General features: G+C 43.3%; 2 protein-coding genes across 3 annotated transcripts in view; both read left to right on the forward strand.

Annotated features, from left to right (window-relative positions):
• Nucleotides 1-23: 23 nt before the first annotated feature.
• Nucleotides 24-20,341, forward strand: part of LOC133561645 (uncharacterized) — a 30,987-nt gene continuing 10,669 nt past the window's right edge. The window contains exons 1-9 of the mRNA XM_061915106.1: nucleotides 24-192; nucleotides 2,933-3,271; nucleotides 3,601-3,834; nucleotides 3,916-4,269; nucleotides 5,769-5,993; nucleotides 6,618-6,902; nucleotides 19,799-19,889; nucleotides 20,104-20,161; nucleotides 20,227-20,273. Coding sequence (XP_061771090.1) covers nucleotides 147-192; nucleotides 2,933-3,271; nucleotides 3,601-3,834; nucleotides 3,916-4,269; nucleotides 5,769-5,993; nucleotides 6,618-6,902; nucleotides 19,799-19,889; nucleotides 20,104-20,161; nucleotides 20,227-20,273 — 1,679 coding nt within the window. The 5' untranslated portion in view covers nucleotides 24-146. The remainder of the gene's footprint in view (nucleotides 193-2,932; nucleotides 3,272-3,600; nucleotides 3,835-3,915; nucleotides 4,270-5,768; nucleotides 5,994-6,617; nucleotides 6,903-19,798; nucleotides 19,890-20,103; nucleotides 20,162-20,226; nucleotides 20,274-20,341) is intronic.
• LOC133561600 (uncharacterized) lies at nucleotides 10,291-17,350 on the forward strand. Of its 2 annotated transcripts, XR_009808739.1 has the most exons (3): nucleotides 10,291-10,575; nucleotides 10,813-17,057; nucleotides 17,295-17,350. XR_009808739.1 is itself a non-coding variant. In XM_061915003.1 (2 exons), exon 2 carries the CDS (start codon nucleotides 10,982-10,984, stop codon nucleotides 16,355-16,357), a length of 5,376 nt encoding a protein of 1,791 aa, XP_061770987.1. In that variant the 5' UTR covers nucleotides 10,291-10,575; nucleotides 10,813-10,981; the 3' UTR covers nucleotides 16,358-17,350. The 2 variants fall into 2 exon arrangements, 1 of the variants encoding a protein (XP_061770987.1); XM_061915003.1 differs by having other exon boundaries at nucleotides 10,813-17,350.

A 20,341-nucleotide genomic window follows, 5' to 3' on the forward strand; every position in this document is an offset into this window, starting at 1 on the left:
ATTTCATGAGTGGGTTTTATTCCTGCATGTCAATAAGATAAAGAAGAAGAAGGCCACTTCTTCTTCTTTATCTTATTGAACATCATGACCACTTCCTTCTTGCGACCTGTGGACGCACACATTTCTACTTGTTCACTTACTCCAATATGAGTCTGAAGACCGGGTTGGTGGTCCTCCTTCTCTGCATGCCAGGTACTAAACATCTACTTTTTGATTTGGTTAAATTCCTGACTCTGATTGATAAAACATTGCTTTCCTACATAGACTCTCTGCATGTATATATTTATTTTTTTACCAGTAATGTCAGCTAAATGTGCAATTTTTCAGTGAAACATTCTTAATTAACATAATTCATGAAGGAAAAGAAACTATAAAAGGACAAACTTTCAAGCTAATTCATGTTGCGTCTGCTCTGAAGTGGACTTTTTGACGTGCAAGTTGAGAATTGTGCTCACACACTTCCTGAGATAGTCAACATCTTCTCAGTCATTGGAATCAAGTGTTAAGCGGCCAACAGGCGTGGAGGAAAGAAGCAAATGTTCATATTAAATATATATATATATATATATGTATATATATATATATATATATATATATATATATATATACATATATATGTATATATATATATATATATACACATGCCTTAAGGAAGGGCTCATATTTTTGAGCACCAAGGCAAACATTTTCTTTCGGGGCAAATATATATATATTTATACATAAATTATCGTGTTAATTTTAAATGTGCTCAACATTTTCAAAAGCTACTGTTGCGTCTGACCAGCTTTTCCTCCCAGGGAATTTAAGTCACTGGTCAATCCCAAGTTCTTTCGATGACATATATGCTGAGTAAGAAGGACCATCAAGACAGAGTAGAAATATTATCTAGTTTTACTGAAGCATCAGGAGAACAGCCCAGACAATATTCACTATGCTAGGTAAAACAGTGTTGGAGTGTGAACGCGACGCCATCATTCAATTTGGAATATCTCATAAAAAAATATTCTGGGTTCTAGATCTACATATTTAACGACGAGTATATTTGTGTTTTTGTTCATAAATAATATCAGCCTATCAGATTTTTTATTACGTGATGTCTTTATCCGTATTATTACATTTTTATAGAAAGAGGTATTTTTTAAGTTATGTACATTTACATGTACTAAGTACATTATTTTTGTAACAGCCCGATAAGAAGCACGGTTAAAGTATTAATAAATGATTCTGAATGAAGTAGTCATCTTTATTGTCAGTTAGCACATGCCTAAAATATGACACAACTCTTAAGGCCTTTGGCTGAATTAGAACCACTGAATATGTTTACACTAAATAATCGGATTAGTCGACTAATCTTTAAAATAGAATTCATTACATGTCAATGGTTGTTGTCATTCATCCAGGTCATTGTCATCTCAATCCATCACAACTGGACTGTTTGGTTTGTCTTAGAAGTAGATTTCATCAGTTCATACTCATAGACTTAGGCAGGTCGGATCTAGTCTTAGATCTAGTCCAGCGGCTAGATCTCTCACATACAACACCGTCCTTTGAACTATTCCTAAAAGACTCCGCAATTTAGCCTCCAACAAAAAACAAATAACAGAAGGTGACATTTGTGCCATTTGTTTACAACTGAATGGAATGCACCTGGGGATAGGTTGATTGGCAACACTAAATTGGCCCTAGTGTGTGAATGTGAGTGTGAATGTTGTCTGTCTATCTGTGTTGGCCCTGTGATGAGGTGGCGACTTGTCCAGGGTGTACCCCGCCTTCCGCCCGATTGTAGCTGAGATAGGCGCCAGCGCCCCCCGCGACCCCGAAAGGGAATAAGCGGTAGAAAATGGATGGATGGATGGAATGCTAACACGGGGATTCAGAATATTTAGGACTGGTAGTAGTCGAACCACAGCAGTCGTTCTGCCACACAATACCTGGATGCTAATGAGGGGAAATTACACTTCAAATACTGTCGTTGGCTTTGACTGTTAGAATTGCTCCATTGCATCAAAACAGTTGTTTTTATCACTACAATAGGGCAAAACCATCCTTGCCCAGGAACACCTTCCTGGTTTTGGATTGTAAATATTTGGGGGTTTGGCACCAGCTGCTAGACTAGATTTTACCAATCTAAGTCTATGACTAGATCTGAACAATCTAAGTCTGAGACTAAATCTGACCAATCAAAGTCGAAGACTGGATCAGACTAATCAAAGTACAAGACTAGATCAGACTAATCAAATTACAAGACGAGATCAGACCAACCTAAGTCTAAGACTAAATCTGACTAATCAATCAATCAATCAATGTTTATTTATACAGTATAGCCCCAAATCACAAATGTCTCAAAGGACTGTACGAACCATTACGACTACGACATCCTCGGAAGAACCCACAAAAGGGCAAGGAAAACTCACACCCAGTGGGCAGGGAGAATTCACATCCAGTGGGACGCCAGTGACAATGCCGACTATGAGAAACCTTGGAGAGGACCTCAGAAATGGGCAACCCCCATTCCCCCCCCGCCCACCCCACCCCTCTAGGGGACCGAAAGCAATGGATGTCGAGCGGGTCTAACATGATACTGTGAAAGTTCAATCCATAGTGGCTCCAACAGAGTCTAAGACTACATCTGACCACTCTAAGTCGAAGACTCGATCTGACCAATCTAAGTCGAAGACTCGATCTGACCAATCATAGTCTAAGACTAGATCAGACCAATCATAGTCTAAGACTAGATCAGACCAATCTTAGTTTATGATCATGAACTGATGAAGTCTGTTTGGATGAAAGGTGAAAAGTCTAAGACAAACCAAACAGTCCAGTTGTGATCGATGGAATTCCCTGAGAGAATTCATGAAATAATTGTTAGTTGTGATGTGTGAAGTACTTGATGAAGTATTTGATGAAAAACTTGTGATGTTGTGTGTTTCAGGGCTGCTCAGTGCTGAGTGGGGGGGGACCTATACTGAGAAGGAGATCTGTGCATTTAAAGGATCCACTGTAAAGCTTCGGTGCGACTTTGAGTTCCCGCCCACAGAAGGCGGGCGTGAGATCATGGTCAAGGAAACATTTTGGTTCACCAAAGATCCAAAGAAAGATCTGAGACTGGACCCTGAGTACTTTGGTGGTGTGCAGTCTGAGTGTCATGGCAACATCTGCAGTCTGACCATCGCAGACGTGAGACGGAGTGACGAGTACACGTTCAGATTCACAACTGACCATTCCAGAGGAGACTTCATCGTCACGCCTGGTGTCAAAGTGACCGTCACTGGTACTGCTTTCCATAAAACACATTTCCACCAAGCTCAGTCTAGTTTGAGGTCAGGAAGTCCAAGTGCTGATTGTCTGCTGTGAGTAGGCGGGGCCAACCACAGTGACATCTTCTTTTTGCTCTTCTTCACATTCTGGAAATGACCATTTGCTGAGTCTGAGTCTGCACTGAGTCTGACTTACTGCAACTGTACTTGGTACCCTGACCAGTTATTTTAGTACCCTTCACAACTTATGAGAACAGAAACTGATCCAAACTGTACTGCCTTCGGTGGAAGTGGAGATTAGGACTTTTGTTTTGAAATTGTTTATGTTCTCCTTTCATTCCAGATCTGAAAGTAAAAGTGCCCTCAAGTACCAGGATTGAAGATCGCAAACATTGGTATGATCTGAAGTGTGTCAGCGACACCTGCAGTCCTAGGTCTCCTTCTTCATACGTCTGGTATAAGAATGGAGAGGGAATCCCAAATGCAAAGTCCCAAGTGTACTCAGTAGAGTATGTGTACAAAAACAGTTACTCCTGTGCTGTGAGAGGACACGAGCAAGCTGTGTCTCCTCCAGAGTGTGAGTGGACTCTTCAGTCTTCTGCTGCACGTCACATGTAACTTTGTGCTGACTCAGCTCAATGCTTCTTCTGTCTTTCAGGTGTGTGGTACTGGTTATGTAAGAAGGTGGTTTACCACAAGAGACACATCTGTGCCATCCAAGGATCATCAGTGGACATTACCTGTGAATACACGAGCTATGGAAATACCCTGACAAAATTCTGGTACCGTACAGATTCTAGTCACCGGAGGAACCCCTCCATGACTGAAGATTTGCGGTCAGACCCTCAGTGTGAAGGTCGTCTTGAGTTACCTTCAGAGTCTTATAAAACAAGCACACTGAGAATAAAAGATGTGAGGCAGAGTGATTCTGCCGAGTACCGCTTCAAATTCACCACTGATGATGGTTTTGAATGGAGGAGTATTTTATCTGGAAGCACCTTGACAGTCACAGGTATGAACACACCTGACCAAACATGCCCAATAATACAACTATATTACAATGAATACTTTGGATTAGATTACAAAATAGATATAATATGTACAATACTGTATATTACATTATGTTTGATTGTTTTGCCAAGTCACTAATCTTTTCTAGTGTTTGAATGCGGGTCAGATGTAATTTTACTTTGAAATACTGTATTTCCTTGAATTGCCACCGGGGCGCTAATTAATTTAAAACCTCTTGTCACTCCGGCACTTACCAAAGGCATGCAGTAAAAATATGAGTGTGATGTAAGGATACAATCATGAAAAGCACATTTAATAAAAAGAACGTTATTATGGTCTTACCTTATAAATGAAGTCCATGCACAGCTCCTTCTGATTAAAAGCATTGATAACGTGTTTATAAAAGTCTTCCTTATCTTTATTCAGTATTAAAAGTCTCTCTGTCTCGATGGAGATCTTCCTTTATTACCTCCTGCTTCGATTCAAAGTCCAGTTTAGAAAACTGCTATCAGACCGCTGCTTTCCGTTAGCTCGGCTCCTCAAGTGCGGGGGCGACGGCAGAATTACCCTCGGACAACTCCCCCTCCCGTTCTGCTCCGTGGGTGATCCCTTCATCCCACCGCTGCCACCAGGAAGTGTTATTGTATAAATAATACACTGGGTATTTAGGACTGGAACATGTTTTATTTCAGCCCGGTTGTTTACATAGCCAGCATAGGAGTGTTACATCCTAAAAGTTCCGTCGCGCACTCGTTGGTCATATCCGTCCCAGCACAATTCACGTCACTCATTTTTCACTTCTTCTGCAGCCAAGTAGTCGCAAGAAGGATCACTAGCACCCTCTGCCACCAGGAGGCGGGAGTCATTTAATGACTCATATTTGACACACGCAGCTATGGTATTGTGACGGACGGTCTGAAGCCGTCGTCTTGTGGGTTCACAGGAACACCAAGGAAGGACATGGCTTGATCAGTTTGTCTCTGTTTATTTTTCAATCGCTCGCCGATGCCGCCTCCTCGCCGCCATCTTGGGCCGGGCTCCAGCATGCCCTGCCTGTCTGTCGGACAGTCGGCTCCAACTCTCCACAGCTATATTAATAAAACATAGCCGCTTACTGTTCTTTTTAGCATACCGGTATTCAATAGCTTGGACCTTAAATCCTACTGAATAGCTCTTAATCTTAAAATTACCGGTATTGAAATCAGCCTCCTCCATTTTGACGTCACAAGTTTGACCCGGCGGTAATACTAAGCATGTGCTAATTATTTCGCAAAGCGAGTTTGACCCGGCAGTAATTCAAGGCAGGCACATACTATATGCCCTGCGCCAATTCAAGGAAATACGGTAAGTCAGCAGCCAATCACAAGAAGGCTGTGGGCTGCAAACTGGACTTTGGACAGTGGTGTTCCAGATGAAGCAGTCATGTGTGTATGTTGTGTGACTTGCATCTCCAATCAATATTAATATGACATCTTTCATGTTTGCTCCTCTGGCCTCCAGCTGTGCAGGTGCAGGTGATGTCAGTCAGAGTTGAAGATTCTCACCTTGTTGCACAAATGTTGTGTCACACAAGCTGCCTTCCAGAAGCTCCTTTGTCTTTTGTGTGGCAGAAGAATGGAGTGAATATAAAGTCTGGAACCAAAGGAGAATTCACCTTGTCACCTGGAGACTACATCACCTGTGCTGCACAACAACATCAACATATCAGCATCTCTCCTCGCCTGTGTGAGTGCTTCTTTCTTCTGGAAAAACACAAATATTTCTTGTTTCTATTCCAACTACAAAGTCCTAAACAACACAAACAAATTGCAATGACCTCCCAGCTGATGAACACGTTTAGCCAGCTGGCAGAAGCAGCAACCAGTCAACACATTTGTTTTTATTCCTGCTTACGTCGCACTTGTTGCTAGGTAGACTTCATAGGGCGCTGTGACGGACAGGGAGAGTCGGCAGGAAAACAACACTTTAAATATTATGAGACATGAACCTTTCATTGGATCACACTAAATGTTTGAATAAAACAATTACATGTTGTATTTCTATGAATAGATATTAATTAAATGAGAAGTTTTCTGTGTGAAGTATGTATATTACACAGATATTATACGTACATCATGCGTGTATGTTTGGCCTTTGGGGTCCCCCTGTGGTCTGGCATTAGTGCAAAGTGAGGCAGTGAGCCACCAGATCCAGCAGATGGCGCTGCATGTGTACTGTGATGCACTGTCAAGTGTAATGTGCGCTGGCGCCTTGGTGGAGGTCTGCTGCTGCTTTACTGACTCATGTTTTGTCTGTGCTGAAAAGAAGAAGAAGGTGTTTTTTTTTTAAACATATTTGTTCTTCCTCCAGATGTTCTGAAAAGACCCTCAGTGTCTCTGAGTCATGCTGGTGACATATTGGAGGGTCGTCCCCTGACACTGACCTGCGACATCGACAACTTTGACAATTCCTCAGCAACAGTTGATTACTGCTGGTCCAATGAGAAGAATGTGTTTTCAGATGATGAAGTCCTCAGTAAGGGTCGACAACTGGTCTTCAAGTCCATCAAGTCTTCAGACTCAGCAGAGTATTGGTGTACTGTGGAGAACCAGCTGGGGAAGAAGACATCAGAACCCGTTCGCATTGACGTCCAACGTGAGTACATATCTTTGATATATGTGGTGACACTGATGAGGACAACGTCCTGTCCCTCAGATCTTCCAAGATGGTCCTCTTTGTCCGTCAGTCCGTTTTATGTCAATGTTAAGGGACAGTTGGTTAATCTGACCTGAAGCAGCGATGCTAACCCGGCCGCCAGCTACACCTGGTACAAGGACAACCAAACTCTAACCCAAAAAACACAGAACCATTACAGTTTTACCTCCATCTGACTTGAAGATGCTGGAACATTCCACTGCATGTATGAGAATAAACATGGACGTGTCAACTCTTCATCAGTCGTCATAAACGTCCAACGTAAATACCAAGGTGAGTACTCAATTGACATCGACTCAATCCAACATGGAGGTCTAGTTTAGGTACCAGCTAGCATCAAGATTAAAATATACCAAAAGCCATGGACATCAGAGCACTCCACAACACACAAACTATCACTATTCCGTACCCTATATGACCACACTAAGGTCATCACAGACAACCAAGACAAAGAGGAGCAGGCGAACCATATAAGGCAGGCGCTTAAAGCCTGCAACTACCCCAACTTGGCCATGAACAAAGGTGAGAGAGACCTCCACCCCAGATCACACCTCACTCCCACCCACTTCTCCAAACTGGGCTGGCTCAGGATGGAGGACAGAGTCAAACAACTTGCACTGAGCCTAGTCTATCATTTCCGCTACACCTCCCTGATACCGAAGTACATGTCAAACTACTTCCAGAACGTAAATGACCGCCATAACCACAACACCAGGGGGAGCTCCACAAACCACGTTAAACCCAGATTCCGATCAAACAAGGTTTCTTTTTCTATATGGAATGCACTCCCAACAGGTGTAAAAGAAAGTGCATCTCTATCCTCCTTCAAAACCGCACTAAAACAACACCTCCAGGCAACTTCAACCCTAGACGAACACCCTCCCTCCTCCACATCCCACTTCTGCGGATTGTAAATAATCAAAAGTAAATAATCAAATGTATATACTTGTTCTTATGTTTTCTGAACTCACTATGTTCACCACTCGCTGTACATATCCTACCAAGTCAGACCTACACTGTTTCAATGTCCATTTCTCCGACGGTGCAATTGTTGATGACTGAACTACTGATTTCAACCAAAACTAAAACCCCCGGATTGTAAATAATGTAAATAATTCAATGTATATACTATGATGATTAACTTGTATGATGACTGCATTATGCTGATAGTATATATTTGTACCATGAATTGATTAACGTGGACTCCGACTTAAACAAGTTGAAAAACTTCTTCGGGTGTTACCATTTTAGTGGTCGATTGTACGGAATATGTACTGTACTATGCAATCTACTCATAAAAGTTTCAATCAATCAATCAATGCAGGGAATTCTGGGAACTTGTTCGGTGGTGTTTATGTTGTGTTGCGGTGCAAACGTTCTCCCAAAATGTGGTTGTCGTTGTTGTTTAGTGCGGTCTCACTATATGGCACATGTTTATGACCGTGTTGGCGTTGTTCATACGACCACTCTCAGTGTGACATGTATGGCTGTTGACTAATTATGCCCTTTGTTTTCTTGTGAGTAGAATGTTCGAAGTAAAGATGTTGGTCTTTCCGGTCAATGATCAAGACCTATCCTGACTTTATCAATTATAGGCCACTTCACTGTGATGTGCTGCGCTGTGCACGGTAGCTATCGGAAGAATGTATAGCTATCACTCGTCCTAGAGGGGGGATAATTGAAATAAATGTACTTGATATGTCTCAATGGAGACAAGAATTAGTGATTTTGAAGTACTTACAACCCTGCTGACTGCGGACAGACATTAGCTACTGATGAGGGCGGTCACATTTTTTCCGCCTCCCTTCTTCTCCCTGCTTGCTGTCTTTGTTTCGTCCTGTCTACACTTTTTTTAAGCATCTTTCTTTGCGCTGATCTCCAAATCTAAACATCAGACATGGAAATGATCAGCTGGACTCTCGACTCAATTGACCAAATCTTTTCGACGAGGAAAAGATGTTCTGGTTAACCAGACTGCCCTGATGGAACCATTGCTGCGGGGTACGTGAGAGATTCCTGGGATAAATGGAGAATCATGTGCCTCTCAGTTCTTTCCATCGAGGACGTGGAAGACATCTACCTATTTGGAACCGTGATCGCGGGGCACCTTCTGATTGGGCTGGGCATTGCTCTGGTGTATCGTCAAATTTGTAAGACGATGGCAGCCACTCAAGGAACCCAAAAGCTGTTTGTCGCAATGGAAGGATTGGGCCGGGCTGTGGGATCACAGTCTGGGGCGATTTCTGAACTGAATCAAAAGACGGATCACATCATGGAAAAGCTGGTTGACAGGGAAAAATTGGATATGATGAAACAGACAGGCCATTGTAATGTCTGTTTGCGGGAAAACCAAATCCGAATCTACAATTTGACTCCCTCGAATGGCTTTGATTCAACAACAGGAGCAGGCTGTTCTGAAAACATCCCCCCCAAGGACTCCTCAAACGCTTTTGACCTTCCTCCCTCCTCAACGACATCTGGAGTCGAACTTTCGCTTGCATGTAGACCGGCCCCAGGCCTATGAACACTACATCAACACACCCAAGACAATGGGCATATGCACACAAACACACCCTGCCCTACCCCACGCCTTCACCACCGCTTGATTCCCCTTGGGGTGACGGACGGCAGGCAGCGGTTTGTAGCAGCAGTCGACATCCGGGGTCCCAATTCCCCCTCCTCTGTTGCAAGTTTTCGTGATCATATGTAACATGTTTATGTGTGCATGGCATGGAGGCATGGGGACCGGTACTTTTTAAAGGCGGTACAGTACCGAATATGGTATCACCGTTTCCAAAGTTATGATACTCCCGTATACTAAAGTAATGTCCGATCATTACCTTATAAAATTCGAAGTTCAGACTCATGTTCGGCAAGCTAATAATAATAATAACTGCTATAGCAGCCGCAACATTAATGCTGCCACAACGACGACTCTTGCGGACCTACTGCCCTCGGTAATGGCACCGTTCCCAAAGTATGTGGGCTCTATTGATAACCTCACTAACAACTTTAACGACGCCCTGCGCGAAACCATTGATAGTATAGCACCGCTGAAGTTAAAAAAGGCTCCAAAAAGGCGTACGCCATGGTTTACTGAAGAAACTAGAGCTCAGAAATTATTATGTAGAAAGCTGGAACGCAAATGGCGCACGACTAAACTTGAGGTGCACCATCAAGCATGGAGTGATAGTTTAATAACTTATAAACGCATGCTTACCTTAGCTAAAACTAATTATTACTCAAATCTCATCCGCATTAATAAAAACGATCCAAAATTTTTGTTTAGTACAGTAGCATCGCTAACCCAACAAGGGACTCTGTGTTGTCCTGAAGTCAACTGTTAATATTATTTACGTAATTACATTATAATATTTTTGTATTACTTGATAATATTTTGTATTAGTAACTACAATGCTTTAATTTGGAGTTAAAGTTGTTTATATTTATTGTACTTTATAATCGGTAAACAGCAGTTAGATGATGTCACTTCCGCTAAATTACTTCCTGTGGGTTGACTTCCGGTATTTGTTCGAAAGCTAGAGATACATTTTGTGGTCTTCTGTAGTACTTTCTGTTGCCATCCTACACAAAGCGGCGAAGAAGCAATGCCGTAAGTTGTCTTTAATAAGTTAACAACATGTCAGACACGTTAAAAAAGTGTAATAGTGCCGATATGTTAAATATAATTGTCGAACTAGATACAATGTGTTCAAGTCATTTAGGCAGACGGGAGTCTCCCTCTGCTGGACATTTTCCGACATTACCGTTACATTTTTATATGTCATTGTAAACGAATATGTACAGAGGCAATAAGTGTGTTGTGTGTTGTGTCTCTTGTTCTTTTCAGTTTTTCACCATCTTGTCTATGAAGGAATTGTCAAAAGTAAATGGTCAAGCTTACAACGACGTTCTCTTCATTGACTCCGGTTTGGCTTGGTGTTGAGTTGGCGTTTTTACACGTCTCACGAGAACACTAAAGTGAAAAAGGCACGTTCCGGCTGCCCTAAAGTATCAACATGGCAACTAGTCACAGTGGAAGCAGCAAAACGTCAGTATCCACAGCAAGCGCAGCTCTTGTTAGAGCTAAAGCAGAAGCCGCGAAAGTACGAGCGTCGTACGCAAGCCAAGAAGCTAAGCTTAAACTGGAAGAAGCTAAGCTAAAACTAGAAAAGGCTCATAATCAATTGGAAACAACGAGAATAACCACAGAATTAGAAGTGCTGACATTACAACGAGAAGCAGACGCAGCTGAGGCGGAAGCTCAAGTATTGGAGGAAGCTTCGGGAGCACAATCCACTGGCGATGACAGGAAAACTGAATCAGAAAAGGCAAAAATTGAACGCACAAGTGAATATGTTCAATCACAGATCGACCTTCAACAGCAGTTGTCATCTCCAGCTGCCTTGTGTCCAGCAATAGACAAGCAACCGTATCCGTTAACACAAGCTACCATCAACACCTGGCATCTGGATGAAAATACTCCATATATGCAACCCAGTCCTAATAGAACAAACTTTAAGAGCGATAAAGGATCTCACTTATCCACACCAAACTTAAATAAACCAGTTAAAGCCACGACAAACTTCGAAGAAAAAAGACAATCTGGCCCAAACATACATGCTCCGCCTTATGTTCCCCGACAGGTTCCACAAGCCGGCATACCGTCTTCAGTGGAACCATTGGCCCACTATTTGGCAACACGAGATCTCATCACCTCAGGACTGTACTACTTCGCTGATAAACCAGAAGATTATCGCGCATGGGAGTCGTCATTCACTACAGCGGTCAGCGGTGCTCACCTCACAACAACCCAAGAACTAGACCTCATGACAAAGTGGCTTGGTAAGGAGTCTGGAGAACATGTGAGACGCATCCGCTCAATGTATGTAAACCATCCAGAACTGGCTCTACACAAAGCATGGGAGAGACTACGTGACTGTTATGCTGCCCCTGAAATCATTGAAAAATCACTATTTGATCGGCTGGACAATTTCCCCAAAATTTCTAATAAGGACAACGCTAGGCTACGCGAACTGGGAGATTTGCTCATGGAAATTCAAGGTTTCAAAGAGGACGGCTATGTCACCGGCTTGTCCTATCTGGATACGTCACGTGGAATTAGGCCGATTGTGGACAAGCTTCCTTATAGCCTTCAGGAAAAATGGACATCTTCTGGGTTTTTGTACAAAGAACATAATAACGGTTGCTTCCCTCCCTTCCACTACTTCTGTGTTTTTGTGTGCTCCGAGGCAAAGAAACGAAATGACCCCAGTTTCACCTACCAGTACAATACAACTGCTAACCTTGACAAACACATTACAAAAGGTTTTAACTCCAACAGACCCATCACAGTGCACAAAACAGACATTTTAACAACCAATAGTGACCCCAATGAATGTTGTCCTCTACACAACAAACCACACCCCCTTAAGAGATGCAGGACATTCCGAAACAAATCCCTGGATGATAGAAAGGCCTTTTTGAAGGAAAAAGGGATATGTTTTAAATGTTGTTCCTCAGTTTCACATCTCGCCAAACAATGCCAGTCTTCTGTAAAGTGTTATGAATGTGGAAGCACTCATCATGAGGCAGCAATGCATCCTGGTCAATCCTCTCAAATGGCCAAGGCTCCTCCATCCCTTAAAGAGGATGGCGGGGAGGGAGAAGAACAGTATAACAGAGAAGAACAGTATAACATGCCTGATGTTAGCACGAGCTGTACAGATGTTTGCGGTCAAGGTCAGTGGGGGCGCTCATGCTCAAAAATATGCCTTACTAAAATGTACCATAAAGACTTCAAGGACAAGGCCATCAAAGCCTACGTAATTTTGGATGACCAAAGTAATCGATCATTGGCAAGACCAGAATTGTTTAAAATGTTCAATGTGGACAGCAAACCAATCACTTATCATCTCAGAACTTGTTCTGGCCTTGTAGAAGCACACGGTAGGGAGGCTGAGGGTTTCCAGATTGAGTCCCTAGATGGTAAAGTTCTCATCTCACTTCCAACACTCCTCGAGTGTCAAGAGATTCCAAATAATCGGAATGAGATCCCAACACCAACTGCAGTTTTGCATCAACCCCATCTCCATCACATTGCCAAACACATCCCAGAATTCGACCCAGATGCACAGATACTTCTGCTCCTTGGAAGAGATGTAATCAGGGCACACAAGGTCAGACAGCAAGTAAATGGACCACACGACGCTCCTTTTGCACAACGTCTGGATTTAGGCTGGGTGGTGATGGGAGAAGTGTGTTTAGGCAATACACACAAACCAACAATTAATTCAATGAAAACAAACGTATGGGAAAATGGACGTCATTCCATCCTTCTACCCTGCACCAGCGTCATGTGTGTTAAGAAGCAACAAACCTTCAACCAGTCCTGCAAATCACAAGAAAGGATGCTGGGATCGACAGTTTTCAACCAAACTGAACATGACAACAAACCTGCTCCATCAATGGATGACCTCCTCTTTCTAAAGATCATGGACATTCAAACCTACAGAGATGGATCCAACAATTGGGTCGCTCCACTCCCATTTAAGGAACCACGTCAACGTTTGCCAAACAATAAGGCCCAGGCAATCAAGCGGTTCATGTCACTTCAACGAACCCTCCAAAGGAAACCGGAAATGCAGGAACAGTATGTCACATTCATAGAAAAGCTCATTACCCACAAGCATGCAGAGGTAGCGCCGCCATTGAGGAAAGATGAAGAGTGCTGGTATTTGCCATCCTTTGGCGTATACCACCCACGAAAACCTGACCAGATCAGAGTCGTTTTTGACTCTAGCGCCCAACACGCAGGTATTTCCCTAAATGACGTGCTACTCTCTGGACCCGACCTCAACAACTCCTTGCTGGGCGTTCTTCTGCGCTTCCGGAAGGAAAGAGTTGCGATTATGGCAGATATCCAGCAGATGTTTCATTGTTTTTTGGTGCATGAAGATCATCGAAATTTCCTACGTTTCTTGTGGCATCAGGACAATGATCTCAGGAAGCCAGTTATTGAGTATCGCATGAGGGTCCACGTGTTTGGCAACACACCATCTCCTGCTGTGGCAATCTATGGACTGCGAAAGGCCATCAGGGAAGGTGCACAGCAGCACGGAGATGATACTGTCAGGTTTGTAGAAAGGCACTTTTATGTGGACGATGGCTTGGTATCCCTACCATCTGAAGGTGAGGCCATTGACCTGCTCCAAAGGACAAAGTGTTCACTTGCCGAGTCGAACCTTCGCTTGCACAAGTTTGTATCAAACTCTGAGGAAGTCACCAAAGCCTTCTCCCCTCAAGATTGTGCCCCTGTGGTCAAAGACTTAGATTTGAGTGGAGACTTTACACCCACACAACGGAGCTTAGGGTTGCTCTGGGAGATTACATCTGACACATTTACATACTTTGCATCACCAACAAACAAACCATTCACTCGACGTGGTGTTTTGTCTACAGTAAACAGTGTTTTTGATCCCCTAGGAATGCTCGCACCTGTCACAATTCAGGGAAGATCCCTTCTCAGAGAACTTACCTCCGAGCTAGCAGACTGGGACATGCCCCTGCCAGAAGCCAAAAAGAACAAGTGGGAGACTTGGAAAGAGTCTCTTCAGGGCTTAAACAAGATTCATATTCCACGCAGGTACACTGCAAAGTCACTGTGCGATGCGGTGCTCACAGAGTTGTGCGTGTTTTCAGATGCATCCTGCAAGGCCCTTGGTGCTGTGGCTTACCTGAAAGTGGTCCAAGAAGATGGAGAGGCCGAAGTCGGATTTGTGATGGGAAAGGCCAAGTTGGCACCCCAGTCTGAACCTACTATCCCAAGGCTCGAGCTCTGTGCTGCTGTGCTAGCCGTAGAGATGGCAGATCTCATCCAAGATGAGCTGGACCTCAAGTTCGATGAAGTTCGCTTCTACACAGACAGTAAGGTAGTGCTTGGATACATTTGCAATGAGAAAAAACGTTTCTACACCTACGTTCATAACAGAGTCCAGCGTATTCGTCAATCTTCAAATCCCGATCAATGGAACTATGTGTGCACGGAGGAAAACCCTGCAGATCATGCGTCAAGATCTTTACCTGTATCAAGCCTTGGACAAACATCTTGGTTTATCGGCCCTGCATTCCTGCGAAAGACATCTGCAAAGATGACACAAACCAGTGAAAGATTTGAGCTCATTGGACCAGATAACGACTCTGAAATCCGACCACAAGTGCAGACCTGCGCTACTTACCTGGAACGTCAGATACTCAACCCAGATCGCTTCCAACGATTTTCCACTTTCACTTCCTTGGTGAGGGGTGTAGCATTCCTCATCCACGTCGCAAGAACATGCAAACGGTCTAATCAAAAAGATGGATGCAAAGGCTGGCACAAGTGTCACCAACCACGCACTGCAGATGAAATTGCCCAAGCTAAATATATTATTCTGAGGGCAGCACAAAAGGCAGCCTTCTCAGGAGAGCTTTTAGCTTTACAAGAAAACAAGCCAGTTTCAAGAAACAGCCCTTTGTTGAAACTCAACCCAACATTGGAGGATGGACTCATTTGTGTGGGAGGTAGACTAAAGTGCTCTGAACTAACACTTTTAGAAAAGAATCCTGTAATTCTCCCCAAGAAAAGCCACATCTCTGTGTTGCTCACACACCACCACCATGTGCAAGTAAAACATCAAGGCCGTCATTTTACTGAAGGAGCCATCAGAGCAGCAGGATTGTGGATTCTAGGTGGACGGTCTTTAATCAACTCAATTCTTCACAAATGCACAATCTGTCGTAGACTTCGAGGGAAGGTTCAAGAACAACAAATGGCTAATTTGCCTCCGGAACGTCTTAAATCCTGCCCTCCTTTTACGTATGTGGGAGTCGATGTCTTTGGACCCTGGTCTGTCTTAACCAGACGTACCAGAGGAGGACAAGCAGAGAGCAAGCGGTGGGCCATGATGTTCACTTGTCTTAGTTCGAGAGCTGTTCATATCGAGTTAATCGAGTCTATGGACACTTCAAGTTGTATCAACGCCCTCAGGCGTTTTTTCGCACTTCGAGGTCCAGCAAATCAACTTCATTCTGATTGTGGCACTAATTTTACGGGAGCATGCAAAGAGCTTGGAATGAACAAGGCGGTGCAGAACTTCCTCAGTGAAAAGCAGTGCATTTGGAAATTCAACCCACCACACGCTTCCAACATGGGAGGCTCTTGGGAGCGAATGATCGGGATTGCAAGAAGAATCCTGGATTCAATGTTACTGCAGCATGGGACTCGTATAACCCATGAAGTTCTTTGCACTCTGATGGCGGAAGTCACTGCAATTATAAATGCACGACCACTTCTGCCTGTATCCATAGATCCACAACAACCCTTCATTCTTTCACCAGCAATGCTCCTAACATAGAAGGCAGGAGCTCCACCTCCACCTGGAGAATTCACAGAGAGGGACCTTTACACCAAACAATGGAAGCAAGTGCAAGCATTTGCAAACCAGTTTTGGAGCCGATGGAGAAGGGAGTACCTTCCTTCTTTGCAACAGAGACAGAAATGGAATATGTCAAGGCGAAACCTTCAAGTAGGAGATCTAGTTCTCCTCAAGGACAAGCAAGCTGCACGTAACTACTGGCCTATGGCCATGGTCACCGCCACGTTCCCCGGGATCGACAATTTGGTCAGGAAGGTCGAAGTGAAGACTACAGACCAAGGAACCCCAAAAACATTTTTGAGACCAGTAACAGAAGTTGTTTTACTCCTGCCCAAAGACTAGAGTTATTTGGTGACCTTAGTGGCCTCACATAGGCCAGGCGGGGAGTGTGTTGTCCTGAAGTCAACTGTTAATATTATTTACGTAATTACATTATAATATTTTTGTATTACTTGATAATATTTTGTATTAGTAACTACAATGCTTTAATTTGGAGTTAAAGTTGTTTATATTTATTGTACTTTATAATCGGTAAACAGCAGTTAGATGATGTCACTTCCGCTAAATTACTTCCTGTGGGTTGACTTCCGGTATTTGTTCGAAAGCTAGAGATACATTTTGTGGTCTTCTGTAGTACTTTCTGTTGCCATCCTACACAAAGCGGCGAAGAAGCAATGCCGTAAGTTGTCTTTAATAAGTTAACAACATGTCAGACACGTTAAAAAAGTGTAATAGTGCCGATATGTTAGATATAATTGTCGAACTAGATACAATGTGTTCAAGTCATTTAGGCAGACGGGAGTCTCCCTCTGCTGGACATTTTCCGACATTACCGTTACATTTTTATATGTCATTGTAAACGAATATGTACAGAGGCAATAAGTGTGTTGTGTGTTGTGTCTCTTGTTCTTTTCAGTTTTTCACCATCTTGTCTATGAAGGAATTGTCAAAAGTAAATGGTCAAGCTTACAACGACGTTCTCTTCATTGACTCCGGTTTGGCTTGGTGTTGAGTTGGCGTTTTTACACGTCTCACGAGAACACTAAAGACTCCTTCCAGTAGCTCCATGAAGTTCTTAATAAGAAAATTGAACTTATTAGAAAGGAGATTAAAGACAATGCGTCCCAGCTACAACGGGGTTATAGTAACACAGATATGATTGTATATACGGCGGATACTGCAAATATCCAAAATAGTTTCTCTCGTTTTGATGAAATAACATTAGAAGGATTGTTACAACGTGTAAATAGAATAAAACAAACAACATGTTTACTTGACCCACTTCCTGGGAAACTTATCAAGGAGCTTTTTGTATTATTAGGTCCATCAGTGCTAAATATTATAAACTTATCACTTTCCTCGGGCACTGTTCCCGTTGCATTCAAAAAAGCGGTTATTCATCCTCTCCTTAAAAGACCTAACCTCGATCCTGACCTCATGGTAAACTACCGACCGGTGTCTCACCTTCCCTTTATTTCGAAAATCCTCGAAAAAATTGTTGCAGAGCAGCTAAATGAGCACTTAGCGTTTAACAATCTATGTGAAACCTTTCAATCCGGTTTCAGGGCAAATCACTCGACTGAGACAGCCCTCGCAAAATTGACTTATGATCTATTGCTAACGATGGACTCTGATGCGTCATCTATGTTGCTGCTCCTCGATCTTAGCGCTGCTTTCGATACCGTCGATCATAATATTTTATTAGAGCGTATCAAAATACGAATTGGTATGTCAGACTCAGCCCTGTCATGGTTTAACTCTTATCTTACTGATAGGATGCAGTGCGTCTCCTATAACAGTGTGACCTCGGACTATGTTAAGGTAACGTGTGGAGTTCCCCAGGGTTCGGTCCTTGGCCCTGTACTCTTCAGCATCTACATGCTGCCGCTAGGTGACGTCATACGCAAATACGGTATTAGCTTTCACTGTTATGCTGATGACACCCAACTTTACATGCCCCTAAAGCTGACCAACACGCCGGACTGTAGTCAGTTGGAAGCGTGTCTTAATGAAATTAAACAATGGATGTCCGCTAACTTTTTGCAACTTAATGCCAAAAAAACGGAAATGCTGATTATCGGTCCTGCTAGACACCGACCTCTATTTAATAATACAACTTTAACATTTGACAACCAAATAATAAAACAAGGTGACTCTGTAAAAAATCTGGGTATTATCTTCGACCCAACTCTCTCCTTTGAGTCACACATTAAAAGCGTTACTAAAACGGCCTTCTTTCATCTCCGTAATATCGCTAAAATTCGCTCCATTTTGTCCACTAAAGACGCCGAGATCATTATCCATGCGTTTGTTACGTCTCGTCTCGATTACTGTAACGTATTATTTTCGGGTCTCCCCATGTCTAGCATTAAAAGATTACAGTTGGTACAAAATGCGGCTGCTAGACTTTTGACAAGAACAAGAAAGTTTGATCACATTACGCCTGTACTGGCTCACCTGCACTGGCTTCCTGTGCACTTAAGATGTGACTTTAAGGTTTTACTACTTACGTATAAAATACTACACGGTCTAGCTCCAGCCTATCTTGCCGATTGTATTGTACCGTATGTCCCGGCAAGAAATCTGCGTTCAAAAGACTCCGGCTTATTAGTGATTCCTAGAGCTCAAAAAAAGTCTGCGGGCTATAGAGCGTTTTCCGTTCGGGCTCCAGTACTCTGGAATGCCCTCCCGGTAACAGTTCGAGATGCTACCTCAGTAGAAGCATTTAAGTCTCATCTTAAAACTCATCTGTATACTCTAGCCTTTAAATAGACCTCCTTTTTAGACCAGTTGATCTGCCGCTTCTTTTCTTTCTCCTATGTCCCCCCATCCCTTGTGGAGGGGGTCCGGTCCGATGACCATGGATGAAGTACTGACTGTCCAGAGTCGAGACCCAGGATGGACCGCTCGTCGGGACCCAGGATGGACCGCTCGCCTGTATCGGTTGGGGACATCTCTACGCTGCTGATCCGCTTGAGATGGTTTCCTGTGGACGGGACTCTCACTGCTGTCTTGGAGCCACTATGGATTGAACTTTCACAGTATCATGTTAGACCCGCTCGACATCCATTGCTTTCGGTCCCCTAGAGGGGGGGGGTTGCCCACATCTGAGGTCCTCTCCAAGGTTTCTCATAGTCAGCATTGTCACTGGCGTCCCACTGAATGTGAATTCTCCCTGCCCACTGGGTGTAAGTTTTCCTTGCCCTTTTGTGGGTTCTACCGAGGATGTTGTAGTCGTAATGATTTGTGCAGTCCTTTGAGACATTTGTGATTTGGGGCTATATAAATAAACATTGATTGATTCATTAGTATCGCGGTACTACACTAATACCGGTATACCGTACAACCCTAATAAACATCTTGAGTACATCACATCACATCTGTGTCTCCTGAAGACATCTACTGTATGTCCATGTGTAGGAATGTCCTGGAGAACGATAAACATCATCAGGCTGTTCTGTTCTGCTGTTGTGGTCGTGGGCATCCTGATCATACTGACTCTGGGATTCAGGTAAAAAGTAGGACTGTCACAATGAACACGTTATTGCAGATTAATCCATCATCATTAATCTGATTGAACATTGTAACACAATTAACCCACAAGCAGAAATGTTATTTTGTAAAAACGGATCATGTTTTGGTTAACATGAACATGATGCTAAAGGTGTTTACTGGTTTACTTTACTGGACAAGCTCAGCAGGTCTTATTTATTTTCCAAACGCAGGACGACAACGTCTCCCTCATCCACCGCAAATCCAAATGAGCTCGTCCAGCCTGCAGAGGTGACATCTTGTTGGTTCTGATGTCATGAATCCAGTCTCACTGTCATCATGTGTCCTCTTGTCAGCAGCTGGATGTTGGCGACTATGACGATATTGATGCAGAAGACGCGCTGTGACACCCATTGTGACAAAATTGTTTTGAAATAGTCATATTTTCACTTCCTGTGTTGGAATGTCTAA

Source organism: Nerophis ophidion, linkage group LG01, assembly GCF_033978795.1.
Source record: "Nerophis ophidion isolate RoL-2023_Sa linkage group LG01, RoL_Noph_v1.0, whole genome shotgun sequence".
NCBI lineage: Eukaryota > Metazoa > Chordata > Actinopteri > Syngnathiformes > Syngnathidae > Nerophis > Nerophis ophidion.